The 13430-nt window shown below is 39.2% G+C and overlaps 1 protein-coding gene across 3 annotated transcripts in view; it reads right to left on the bottom strand.

Annotated features, from left to right (window-relative positions):
* Nup153 (nucleoporin 153) overlaps window positions 1–13430 on the bottom strand; it is a 63715-nt gene that overhangs the window by 33991 nt on the left and 16294 nt on the right. For all 3 annotated transcript variants that reach the window (XM_059263032.1, XM_059263031.1, XM_059263030.1), the window contains 4 exons: window positions 7068–7293; window positions 1043–1291; window positions 361–500; window positions 155–283 (listed from right to left, as the gene is read on the bottom strand). In XM_059263032.1, the coding sequence (XP_059119015.1) occupies window positions 155–283; window positions 361–500; window positions 1043–1291; window positions 7068–7293 (744 nt within the window). The remainder of the gene's footprint in view (window positions 1–154; window positions 284–360; window positions 501–1042; window positions 1292–7067; window positions 7294–13430) is intronic.

The following is a 13430-nucleotide window of genomic DNA, read 5'->3' as shown; positions in this document are numbered from 1 at the left end:
AGCACAATAATCTAATATTCAATATGTCCACTACAATTAAAAGTGTTCTCATGCTCTAGATTTTTTCAAGTACTCTCACAGGTCTTTTGGGTGCTGGCAGTCAGTGTCTGGTAATGAATGGGGAGCTCATCAACAATCCTCCCCCGACACTAACCTGGTAAGGTGTGTTGCGCACTTTGCTCTGTCTCACAGCGGCAGCTGCCCCACCATATGTCGTTTTGCCAGGATAGAAAGGAGAGTCTCCAAGCTGACTTGTTTTAAGAATTGAAGAATTCCCAAGTGACTGCACAGAAACACAGTGATAAATTATAAACAAAAATACCAGACACTGTGATTCTATCCAACATAGTTAGTACTCACGGTGGAAAGTGTTCCAAAGGCAGACAAGTTGAATGCTGGTTTTTTGGAGCTGGTGGCAGTATGCTGTGAGAGTGAATGAGAACGTTCTGCTTCGGGGGACCACAGAGGTGGCAGGGAAGTACTCTTTGAAACAGCTATATCTAGGACAAAAATGTGTAATTTGTAGTAACCACCAATTTTAAGACCCTAAGGCCTAGATTTTCATAAAGAAAAATGGAAATTAAAACTAAAATTAAAGAAGGGCTGGAAAGGTGGCTCAGCAATTAAGAATATGTACTACTCATGCCAAGGACCTGGATTTAGTTCCCAGCACCTTCCCACAACCACCTGGAATCCCAGTACCAAGAAATCTGATGCCTTCTTCTGGCCCACGAAAACTCTTGCAGGCAAACACATACTCATAAATTAAAAATAAATCTTAAAACACAAAACAAAAACAAACATCTAAACTAGGATGGCGGTACACTCCTTTAATCCTAGCATTTGGCAGGCAGATGCAGGTGAATCTCTATCAGTTCAAGGACCACCTGATCTACAGAGCAAAGTTCTAGACCAGTCATGGTTACAGTGAGACCCTTTCCCCCAAAAAAACACACACACACACACACAAAAAAAAAAAACCCAACATATGAAATGTATCCCCCTACTGCCACAACTATTTACCTTCTAGTAACAAGAATACCTTTATCAGAAGCTCTTGAAGAAAAACCACTGGTAGTTGAGATGTTATCATCATCATGCTGAGAGGTAGAATCTTTAATTTCCTTCACAAGGGAAAACCCAGAACTGCCAATTGGGAATGCAGAGGACGTGGAAGGCTGACAATGTAGCGCAGGGGATTCCAACATGGAGAAATTCAGATGACTCCGGTGAAGAGAAGGCCTGGTTAACACATCTGGGTAATTTGAAGCAGTACTGGTCGTCGAAGGTTCTTAAAGGAATAGTAACATTACAAATAAAACTGAGAAAAGGCATTGCTCTAGCCCAATATATTTACCATCTTTGCACATTTAATCTCAGCCTGGACTTCAAAGCAAGTAACACGCTTTCTTAGTAAGACAGACTTTTCATCACTCAGGATGTAATATATGAGAGCTAAAATATAACTATTTTTTTTTCCCAGCTGGCTAAACCTATTCATGACTTTTATATTTCTTGAGTGGGCTACCCTTACAATATAATACAATACAGTGGCTAATCTTTACTCCAGCTAGGATATAACACCAGTTATATCCTAGTAAACACATTAGTGTTTACTGTGTCCTACAATAACTTCTTAAACCACCTCTCATTTTCCTCACAGATGAGATGTCACTTTCATGCTCGTTGATTTCAAAAGGCTTCCTTCCCTCATCTCTGTGTTACGGCTGAGACATTTCTGAATTTGCCCTGCATTTTTAAATATTGTGCTTTTATTACTCCCCCGAAAATTATTCACCTCCCAACTTCTCTTTATTCTTCTTTTCCAGAATTTCTTTTAACCATCTTCCAGTATATCTTCAAGAACTACAGAATCATGTTTCAAGTTCCAAAAGGAGGATTCCTCTTAGAATAGAGTTAAGTAAGATCAAACTAGTTCTTCTAATATAAACATGTACAGAACTAGAGAAAACACATGAACAACTATTTTCAAACCATGGAAAACAGCACAAGAAAATTAAGGGGAACGGGATAGCTCAGTTGGTAAAGCATTTTTATCTAGCACACAAGGACTTAAACTCTAGCACTGTGTCATAAAAGGAGTGCAGTAGCAAACACCTGTAATTCCTACACTTGGGAGGTTCAGAATTCAAGGTCAACCTTGCTCTATTAGATCAGGGATACCTGAGACCCAGAACTGAAGTTCTAGTTGGAACACTATGACAGGTGCTAAGGGAGAGGGGGGTGGGAAGGCTGTTCCATGGAGACTTTCAGCTTTGTAAGATGAAAAAAATTCCAAGACAGTGTCTGCAAACAAGGCCTATATACTTAAAACAAGGGCTAGTGCAACCAACTACACATTTATTATAACTGATAACAAGATAATAAAATTCATGTTTAATATAAACACTTTACCACAATTCAAAAAAGTCTCTAAAAAACAAGGTATATACCAAACATGGCAATGAAGAATTCTTTAAGGGTGAAAAACACATCAGGAAAAAAGAGGAAAGTTGTTACTTGAGGTTTTGTCTATTTTTGTTTTTGTTTTTAAGAGCTTGCCTACCATGCATGAAAAGCCCTTGGTTCAATCCCCAGCACCACATAGACACAAAACAACCTGGTAGAATATCTAAATTGATTTAAATATAGTCCAGGAGAATATCTAAACTGATTTTAATATAATCTATAACAAAATACGTTAAGAGAAATATTAGCTAAAACATAGAAATCTACTTGTATTGGCATTTAAACATCACAAAAACTTGTCTAGCATAAGCAATGCCCAGTACAACATAAAACACATAAAAATTGCCGGATGTAGTGGCACATGCCATTAGTCCCAGCACTTGGGAGGCAGGGGCAGAAGGAGCTACATGAATCAAGGTCAGCCTGGTCTACAAAGCGAGTTCCAAGACAGTCAAGTCTACACAGAGAAACTGTCATAAAAAAAAAAAAAAAAAAAAAAGATCTAAAAATTGAACATGATAAGGATGTAGCTTAATAATGGAGCACTTGTCTAGCATGCACAAGGCTCTGAATTCAGCCACCAGGAAAGCCAAAAAACACACACACACAAATAAAGATTATAAATATTTCAACTTCTCTATGATCTGTATTCACATACGCATTTATTTATTCCATTTATGGGTATGTGTTTGTGTGTATACACACACATGTCATAGTTCACTTGTGGAGGTCAGTGGAAAACTTTTAGGAGTCAGTCTTCTCCTTCCACCATTGTGTCCTGGAGATTTAACACAGGCTGTCAGGATTGGTAGGCAAGTGCCTTAATCCACTGAGTCATCTCATCTGCCCTGAAATGAGTATTAGAGTACAAGTGCTCTAATTGTTGTAACTCATTCTAGCAGATAGTGCCTTTGATGCATTCCATTCTCTGACCTTGCATCCATTTATCCTATAGGCAAAAGTGACAGGACCATTTCTAGCATGAGCAGACATCTAATAAACCTAGTATATGTAGTTTTACTGCTTACAGATGGCTCCTTCCTTTCCACAACAAGCTAGACAAAAGGCATAGGCTGAAACAACCCTATGATCACTATGATTTACAGATTCACATCAGTCATCAATGCTGTATTTCTAACTAAGACAACTCTAAATCATGATAGAATAAATCAAGCAGTTGCTCACAAGTACAATTCACTGCTGACTCACTCATTTACTAGATATGCCACTATGGAACTCTCAGTGACCTAAATTCTCACTTAACACGTACATTCTTCAGGTTTTCCTTAGTGGTCTATTCCACTAACCTAGTGGAGGAAACCTCACCAACATTAAGAACCAACATGGGGTAGATGGCTCAAGTGGTAACTGTGCTCACTATGTAAACATGAAAATCTAAGTTTGGATCCCTGGTATCCATACAAAAAAGTTGAGTAAACTGTAACCCCACTGGGAAGGCAAAGGACAAGAGAATCCATTCCTAGGATTTTGCTAACCAGCTAACCTCAGTTTTGTTTTTGTTGTTGTTTTTTAAAGATAAAGAGCAACTGAGGACACACAACGTTCACCTTTGACCTGCACATGAATGTGCACAGGCACATACACAAACATGTACACACACACACAACACATACACAAGTATGTACACAGAGGTATATATATATATATATATATATATATATATATATACACACACACACACACACACACACACACACACACACACACACACACACAAGTATATACACAGAGGTACCTGGGCAGAATGCGATAAGGGAGAAACTTGAAACTGTAATTCTGTTACTGCTGAGTTACTTGAATGTTCAATACTCTCTAGCCTTAGCTAGTAACATAAAAGTTACTTCAAGCCGGGCGGTGGTGGCGCACGCCTTTAATCCCAGCACTCGGGAGGCAGAGCCAGGTGGATCTCTGTGAGTTCGAGGCCAGCCTGGGCTACCAAGTGAGTTCCAGGAAAGGCGCAAAGCTACACAGAGAAACCCTGTCTCAAAAAACCAAAAAAAAGGCCGGGCGGTGGTGGCGCACGCCTTTAATCCCAGCACTGATCTCTGTGAGTTCGAGGCCAGCCTGGGCTACCAAGTGAGTCCCAGGAAAGGCGCAAAGCTACACAGAGAAACCCTGTCTCGAAAAACAAAAAAAAAAAACAAAAAAAAAAACCAAAAAAAAAAAAAACAAAAAAAAACAAAAAAAAAAAAAAAAGTTATTTCAAAACTTCCTATTTAAACAATACTCAGCTAGCTTCCCACATTTTGATACTACTTGAACAGCAAATGTATCTAAGATTGTTTTGAGAATGCATTTTACATTTAAATGTTTCACATTTTTCAGCTCTATCTAGCACAGTTTCTATTCAACTTTGTAGAGAGCTATCAGTGGGACCTGACTCCACACACTGACCACAGATCAAACAAATAAATGCCTTGAGAAAAAGCAAGGAAGACTGTAAGAACTATCTGGGACTGACAAGTTTTAAAACAGGAGGTAAGATCAAATCTAAAAAGTGAAGGAGAGGAAAAACTGCTGCTGAGTTTTGAAAAAGAATCAAAAAGCTGCCCTCCTTGTTTCTAAATGGTCAGAGAGAAGGCTCAATGTTAGAGTGCTTGCCTGGCATGTGCAAAGGCCTAGGTTCTATCCTTAGCACAGGGGCCTAAAGTCTCATCTCAGTGAAAACTTAACATGTACATTCTTGAAGTTTTCCTTACTGGTCTATTCCACTAACAGTGTGTAAAACCTTACCAACAATAAGAGGCAACATTGGGAGTACACTGTAGCATCTTCTATACTTTTTCCCCCATAATTTACATTCAAAATTTACAAAAATATACATAACATGGACAATCTACGTAAGAAATTTAGTAATTTAATGAACAAAAGCTAAGTTCCAATTAATTCCATTATGTTCATAAAAACACACACAATTAAAATTTTACAGATATAAAATTAGAAACTCGGGTTACTTAGTCCTTTCTAATATGCTCATCAAACTGAGAAAGGACTTTGTGCTACTATGGGTACACTAGTGCTGACCAGAAATCGCATCAAAAAACAGAAAGTCCAAGAAAGTGGACTTGAAGCAATCACCAGCTAAAGCCTCGATAGTGTTGCTAACATCTGAAAGAAATTATGAAAAGTACAGATATCAAAATTCAAATTATCCTAATAAAAAACAGCAAAATTTCAAAGACTATGCCAAGCTGAGTACTACTAAACATCCTGGTTTATGTCAACTTGGCCCAAACTGGAGTCATTTGATAAAAGGGAACCTCAACAAAGAAAATACACCCACCGGAGTGGGCAAGCCTATGGTGCATTTTATTTCATTTTGATATTTTGTTTGTTTATGGGGGAGGAGAGGGCCTAAGACAGGGTTTCTCTTCAAACTCAGATATCCACCTGCCTCCGCTTCCAGAGTTCTTAGCTAAAAGGCATGCATCACCATGCCCAGCTAAGGCATTTGCTTGATTGATGATGTAGGGAGGGCCCAGCTCACCATGGGCAGTGTCATCCCTGGGAATGGTGGTCCTCGGTGCAATAAGAAAGCAGGCTGAGAAAACCATGGGGAGCAAGCCAGTAAGCAATATTCCTCCTTGAACTCAGCCTCCAGGTTCCTGCCTTGACTTCCCTGGATGATGTAAGCTGTAAAATGAAATCAACCCTTTCACAGCAATGGAAACCCTGACTATGGTTAGTTATAAATCTATGAACACTAGATTTATAATTTTCTTCAAAGTAACCACTCTTTCAAGACCATTTCACTATTTCTCTTTACAGGCCAACTAGATAGGAATATATGTTTCTAATTACATACAACAAGCCATACATCTAAGTCAGTTATTCCAAAAAAAATTTTTCAACATTTATCAAAACACAGTAAAAGCAAAACCACATTAAATTAGGTCAGTGGTAGTGTCCTTACTTAACATACACAGGACCTAGATGTGATCAGCAACATACCATCCTCATCATCTACTCCCCAACCATTCCCCAAAGTAACAGAACATGAACAGAAAAATAAGTATTTTTACAGTGTCAAAAAAAAATAGTCTTGCCAAAAGCCACAAAATACTGAAGTTATAAAACTTTAAGTTGAAAGTCCAATTGTCAATGCTTGTAGTTTTCACTGATTTATCAGTCTCCCTTAATGAGAGAAAAAAAAAAAAAGGCTGGTATAGGCTAGCAAAATGGATCAGTGGATAAAGGGGACTACTATGCAAGGCTGGTGACTTGAGTTCAATGCCTGGGAACTCATGTAAAAGGAGAAAAGAGAATTGACTCCACCACACAGCTGTGCTTTGATCTATACCTACCTACACACACCTACATACACCTATATACACACACACACACACACACACACACACACACACACACAGTGGCATGCTGGCCCATGTGCACATAAACACAAAGTAATAATTTTTTAAGACTGCTAAGTAAAAAATACTCAGTTGAAAACTGATTCCATATACCCATACAGGATTTATACACCACTCAATAAGACTGTATCATAACCAGGTAATATAAAGATATTTAAGATTCGATATGAAAGTCTGTTTGTCACCAAATATTCACACTCTATGTACCTTCTGTGTTACTGCCTGCGGGCTCGGGGGTGATTCTCCCATCGTCAATGTTCGTGCTGTCCTCAGCAGCATAAATCACCCGCTCATCTTCTCTATTTTCCGGCCAGTGTGGAACTTCACCTGCATCTGCTGAACAGCTACATGCATTTTCACTCTTGTTGAAGTATCTTTGTAGCCACCCTGGAACAATATTCTTAACGGATTCTGTAACCCTGCTAAGAATGCCCTGTTGGAGAAAACATACATAAGACTATTTTAGAAAATTTATCTTCGTAAGTAAGTACTTACAGAAGGTCATGCCAAGCAAAACACAAGTGTTTCCAACGAAATTTACTAAAAAGGTAGTAAATGCTTTCATCATTCTGTACCTTAGAACATTAAGAGACACAATATAAACCATTTCAACCATTATTTTGTATCACATTCTTCAAGAAAGACAAGAGCTGGGGATATAGTTCAGCTGGTAAACTGCATGCCTCTCATACTTGAGGCCTGAGTTTAGATTCCTCAGCACTACAAGTTAAAAAAAAAAAAAATTAAACAAGAGTAAGAGGAATCCCTCTTAAAATAGGAAATAAGCCAACTAATCCAACATAATTCAAACTCAAGAAATAACCTAAGACCTCTTTTTGGTGGTAAAATTTTTATATTATGAAATCTTTTCTCTAAAAATCTGAGCAATTAGCTTTAGGATGGCAACTTCTAAAGGAAAAACAAGACATAATACTACAGTTGACACTCACTGCAGCTGTAGTGGGATCTGAGCACTCTTCTAAGCAATTTCCAAATATTTATCAATTTAATACAATCAATCACTTTATGCAGTGAGAATATGGCACTTCGTGAATGAAGAGTCAGGGACATAGCTCCATGGTAGTGTTTGCCTGAGCTCAATCCCCAGTGCCCTAAGAAAACCAAACCATGAAGAGAGACAATGCCATTAAGTAGCATGCCCAAGATACAAGCATGAGTGTGTGACAAGAGTAACAGCATGAGCCATGCATCCTGGACCTACGGCAGAACTTGAATACCAACCTCCCTTTTCTCTGATTTATTCTTTTTTTTTAAATTTATTATATTTATTATGTAAACAGTGTTCTTTCTGCAAGTTTGCCGTATGCCAGAAGAGGGCATCAGATCTCACTATAGATGGTTGTGAGCCACCATGTGGGTGCTGGGAATTGAACTCAGGACCTCTGGAAGAGCAGACAGTGCTCTTAACCTCTGAGCCATCTCTCCAGCCCTCTCTGATTTATTCTTAAGAATATCCCTTCCAGGAGGAAGTGCCCACTGGAATGACGATGAAAATCAAATAAAATAACATGGAAGTACTTCTCAAGGTATCACATAAACAGGTGCAGATAATTTTACTAATAAATGAAAAAAGCATAAGCAAGCTGGGATAAAGTAATCTCAGGCGTAAATTTCTCTCATAAAGCAGCATTAATCAGATTTCAGAGAATCACAGAAAGAAAAGAGGAGCTTAGTAGATACAAAAAGAAATTAAGACAAGGCAGAATACATAATTCTACTTTGGAAGCAAATATAACAACTAGGTTTTGAAAATTCTATCAAGAGAAAAGGTGGAAAAAAAATCTTTCTGAAACAGATACTTGAATACTAATAGTAATTGCTTTGTTATCTGGAAAGGTATAAATAACAATTGATAAGTATAACAAAATTAATATTCTGACGGGCGGTGGTGGCACGTGCCTTTAATTCCAACACTTGGGAGGCAGAGACAGGCGGATCTCTGTGAGTTGGGGCCAGCCTGATCTACAGAGTGAGTTCCAGGACAGGCTCCAAAGCTACAGAGAAACCCTGTCTCGGAAAAACAATAATAATATAATATTCTATTGGTCTCTAAACAAAAATACAGATCTATATGGTAAGGCCACAGTTCTAAAAACATTCATTCTGAAGAACACAAATTCATCATTTCCCTATTTTTATCTTATATAATATTGAGAGAATTATGGACCTAAACCTAACGTTTATAAAGCACACATAGAGTAATAGTTATTTATCCTCCTATTGCAAGACTTGAAAGTGCTTACAAGATAAATTATACTTTAAAAAGGACAAACACAGGACTTAGGAGGCAGAGACTAGAGGATCTCTGTAAGCTTATAGCAAGATCATGGGATGAAAAGTCTTTCTGTGGAGTTCCTTAAGCTTCTCAGAATATGAAAGATCTTTATGTCTACATGAAAAAAACGGGGGGTGAGGGGGGTAATGGAGGACAAGGGATGGGGGATGAGAACATAGGGGAACAGGAGGTTCGAGCTGGAACAGGGACAGAGTGGGAAAGCAAGGAAAAAAGATACTATGATTAAACGAAGACACCATGGGAGTAGGGAGAAACAGGGTGCTAGGGAAGTTCCCAGGAATCCACAAGGAGGACCCCACCTTAGACTACTGGCAATAGTCAAGAGGGTGCCTGAACTGCCCTACTCCGGTGATCAGATGGCTGAATACCCTAGCTGTCATCATAGACCCCTTAACCAATGACTGATGGAAGCAGATGCAGAGATCCACAGCTGGGCGCCAGGCAGAGCTCCAAGAGTCCATCAATCAAAGAGAGGAGAGATTCTATGAGCAAGGGACATTGAGATCATGATGAAAAAATGTACATATAGACAGGCAAACTAGTGGAAACGCAAACTGTGGACCAATAGCTGTGGAGTCCCCATGGTACTGGACTAGGCCCTCTGGATAGGCAAGACAGTCCGTTAGCTTGAACTGTTTAGGGGGCCCCCAGGCAGTGGGATTAGGACCCGTCCCCGGTGCATGAGCCAGCTTTTTGGAGCCTAGTGCCTATGGTGGGACACTTTGGGCAGCCTTGGTGCAGGGTGGAGGGGCTTGGGCCTGCCTTAGCAGAGTGTGCAGGCTCCGTTGACTCCCCATGGGAGACCTTGCCTTGGAGGAGGTAGGAATGGGTGGGGCTGGGGGGAAGGCTGAGGGGTGAGAGGAGGGAGGTGAAGGGAATCTGTGGTTGGTATGTAAAATGAATAGAAAATCTCATTAATAATAATAAAAGATCCTTATGATTCCTACCCATATAAAGCAATTACAGAACAGGTTAGAAACAGCACTATATTTAACCAAAAGTCACATACAGAAGCATTAAGTATCTTGAAGATCTGAGAACAAACTGAAAGTCAAAGAGTTCCGATAAGGGGTCACTGGCATGCAGCAACTGTACTTGAGAGAGCTTCACTTTCTCAACTAAAATTTAACCAGCACACTAGCTTCAGCCCAAGAGGACTCACAGTGAATGACAGCCCAAAGAATAAAAAAGAAAGGTATAATACAAACTGACCTGAAGCCATTACAACTAACACCCTTAAGCTTCAGTAACCAAACTCTTAGGTTAAATGACTCCAAGTCATGAAGAAAAGTGAACTCTGGTCTAAAATGCTCTATCTACAGCCTTTAGCTACATGATAAGCAACTACTTCAAGTCCTCCACTATGGAGATAGTTTATTTGTGCTGAAATGTGATTTTATTTGTATGTTAATAAATAAAGTTGCCTGGGGGTCAGAGCTAATAGCAAGTCATTTAACAGAAGTCTGGCAGTGGTTTTGAGAGCGCGCGCGCGCACGCGCGCGCGCGCACACACACACACACACACACACACACACACACACACGACATATATGAAAAAAAAGTAAAAGCAAGTCTTTGAAAAAAACAAAAATTAAAAATCAAAAACCTTAAAATACAACAAAGAAAAACATAATCCATTCATGGCCACAGCAGTTAAAACCCCAAGAACTATCTTATATCCCACATTTCAATACTGAGACTAAGAGTTTATTTCTCAAACCACACTATGAAAAAAATAAGTACAAACAAACTGAAATATTTATAGATGAAAAAGGCATTCTACCTTTTCTGATAATAAATTATCTCCAACATCAAGACTGTATGTAAATACACCTTTTTTGCTTTTTGAGCACAGGCAGAATTGCCAATTCAAAGCCAACTTGTGTGCTACTCACAGAGTTCCAGTCTACCTCAGGATTTATTATAGAAAGCTCTATATCAGAAAACAAGTTGAAAACACAGAATTATTGCAACATTCCCAATACCCTGTACCTAATAAAATGGCTGTCTTTAGTAGTATCTGACCAAAAGATTCATTTTTATTTCAAGCTAGACTTGTCTCAGTAGGACTTTCCAAGAAACAGAGACATAATTGGGAGCTTTTTTGTTATATTAAAAACCTGAAAAGCAAAGTGGTAAGATAACACACTAGGATCTCTCACCACAAGAAAAAAAATTTTTTTTTGCAGGGCAGTGGTGGTGCACGCCTTTAATCCCAGCCCTTGGGAGGCAGAGCCAGGCAGATCTCTGTGAGTTTGAGGCCAGCCTGGTCTACAGAGCGAGAAACCCGGTCTCAAAAAAAAAAAAAAAAAAAAAAAATTAGTATCTGGAAAAGTTTAGTAACCAGAGGGATAAAAAAACTAATAAAAGACAGCAAAATGCATAGACAACTTAAAAATATTATATCTCAGGGCTCTATTTAATCACAACTTCAACTGAGTTCTAACTATACCACTTGAGACGTGTTTGTCATTTAACTCTTGGCAATCCTCAATACACAGATGACAAAATTAAGCAAAATTTTTCATTGTTCAATTCAGGGCAGAACAGGGATTCAAACTCATCTGATTCCATCAGAATGTTTTCAAACCAATTATTTCTGCTTCTATATCTACCAAAAGCATTATGCATCTGGAATATAGAAAATAGATTTAGTGACATCTGAAATTAATAAAATACTGAGAAATAGTACTTTTTCAAAGCTGAGAATACTCTTTAGTCATCAAATATTAGGCAAGACATACTTATTTGTATCAAAAAAAGAAAAAAAACACATAAAGTGTCAAAATAAAAAAGATCCTATCACATAAACCAGATTCTACAAACTCGTGACTGTGGGCCAATCTATCCTCTGGCCTGCTCTTAGGAGCTAAAAATGGTCTTTGCACTTGCCAAAGAACCATAAAAAAGACCAGGCAGCCACACAGCCTCAAAATAGTTTCGTTCCTTTATTAAAAAGATGTACCAACCCTTGATCTAAACTTTTTTTTTTTTTTTTTTTTGGTTTTTCGAGACAGGGTTTCTCTGTGTAGCTTTGCGCCTTTCCTGGAACTCGCTTTGGAGACCAGGCTGGCCTCGAACTCACAGAGATCCGCCTGCCTCTGCCTCCCAAGTACTGGGATTAAAGGCTTGCGCCACCACCGCCTGGCGATCTAAACTATTGATGGAGGGGTGAGTCAAATCCTTCCTCTTCCCCACCTGTTTTAACAGTTGAATATGGTCACTAACTTACTAAGCCAGACTGTCAGTCATTCTGTTTCTGTAAGGATGGATGGTAGATTCCCTTAGCTCCAAGCCAGAAAACCTCTAGCACCAAAAAAGGAGGGAGGGGCAAAAATAAATAGGTCTATCTCACCAGGAGGTGCCAACAGGTTCTTCCAGAGGTAAGTTCTGCTCTTAACTCAAGTGTTCTGTGGTGGCTACTAGAAAAAGCAGCCAGCTTAACCTTCGCACCCTGTTACACACAAAGGAAATGGGAAGGAGACTGAACAGCTGACAAGAACTAAACACAATGCCTTGGTGAACAGAACTCCCAACTAGAAAAATGAGCATTTTTAAAAGTACCTGGGTTAGTGCTCAGAAGATTTTAGGCAGGAAGATCTCAGGTTTAAGGCCAGCCTGAGAGCCACAAAGAAGGATCCTACCTCAAGAAAGCTAAAAAGTGGCTGGTTAGCAGGGTAGGTGAAGAGGCAAGTGAAAACAACCATCTTGCAATGCTCATTTGCTTCTACACTTCTTGAGACAGCCTCACTCTACAGTCCAGGCTAGCCTGGACTTACTATGAAGCCCATGCTAGCTTCAAACTTAAAAAATCCCCTGGCCTCGGACTCTTAGTAGCTGGAATTACAGGTGTGTGCCACTACAACCAGCTCCTTCTACATTTAACAGTGACTCCCTTTATCTGATTGAGCAAGACAGTAACTTTCTAGCTCCACAACATCAAGCAAGGTGACATTTTTTTAAAGGTAAGTTAAAAGTAGAAAAATGCTAAAATTTAGACATTTCCCAGAAGAGCTAAACCAGAAGTCAAAACAGGAAATTAGAAGTCAACTGAATGCAGGAGTCACGGGTACTGGGTGGGTGACTGCATGAAGCATTTGATCTGACATTTGCTGTCCAGTATCCACTAATAGTGCCAGCCTGCTTATTCTTATTCTAACCTTCTACTACACAACCAAAGGTTTCATTTGCCCAGAAGCCCTGGACACTTATCAAACATTAGTGTGAAACATGCCATGTCATGAAGCTCCTTT

Source organism: Peromyscus eremicus, chromosome 5, assembly GCF_949786415.1.
Source record: "Peromyscus eremicus chromosome 5, PerEre_H2_v1, whole genome shotgun sequence".
NCBI classification, from domain to species: domain Eukaryota; kingdom Metazoa; phylum Chordata; class Mammalia; order Rodentia; family Cricetidae; genus Peromyscus; species Peromyscus eremicus.
The sequence above is the reverse complement of the archived record's forward strand: the minus strand, read 5'-3'. Positions and strand labels throughout refer to the sequence as shown.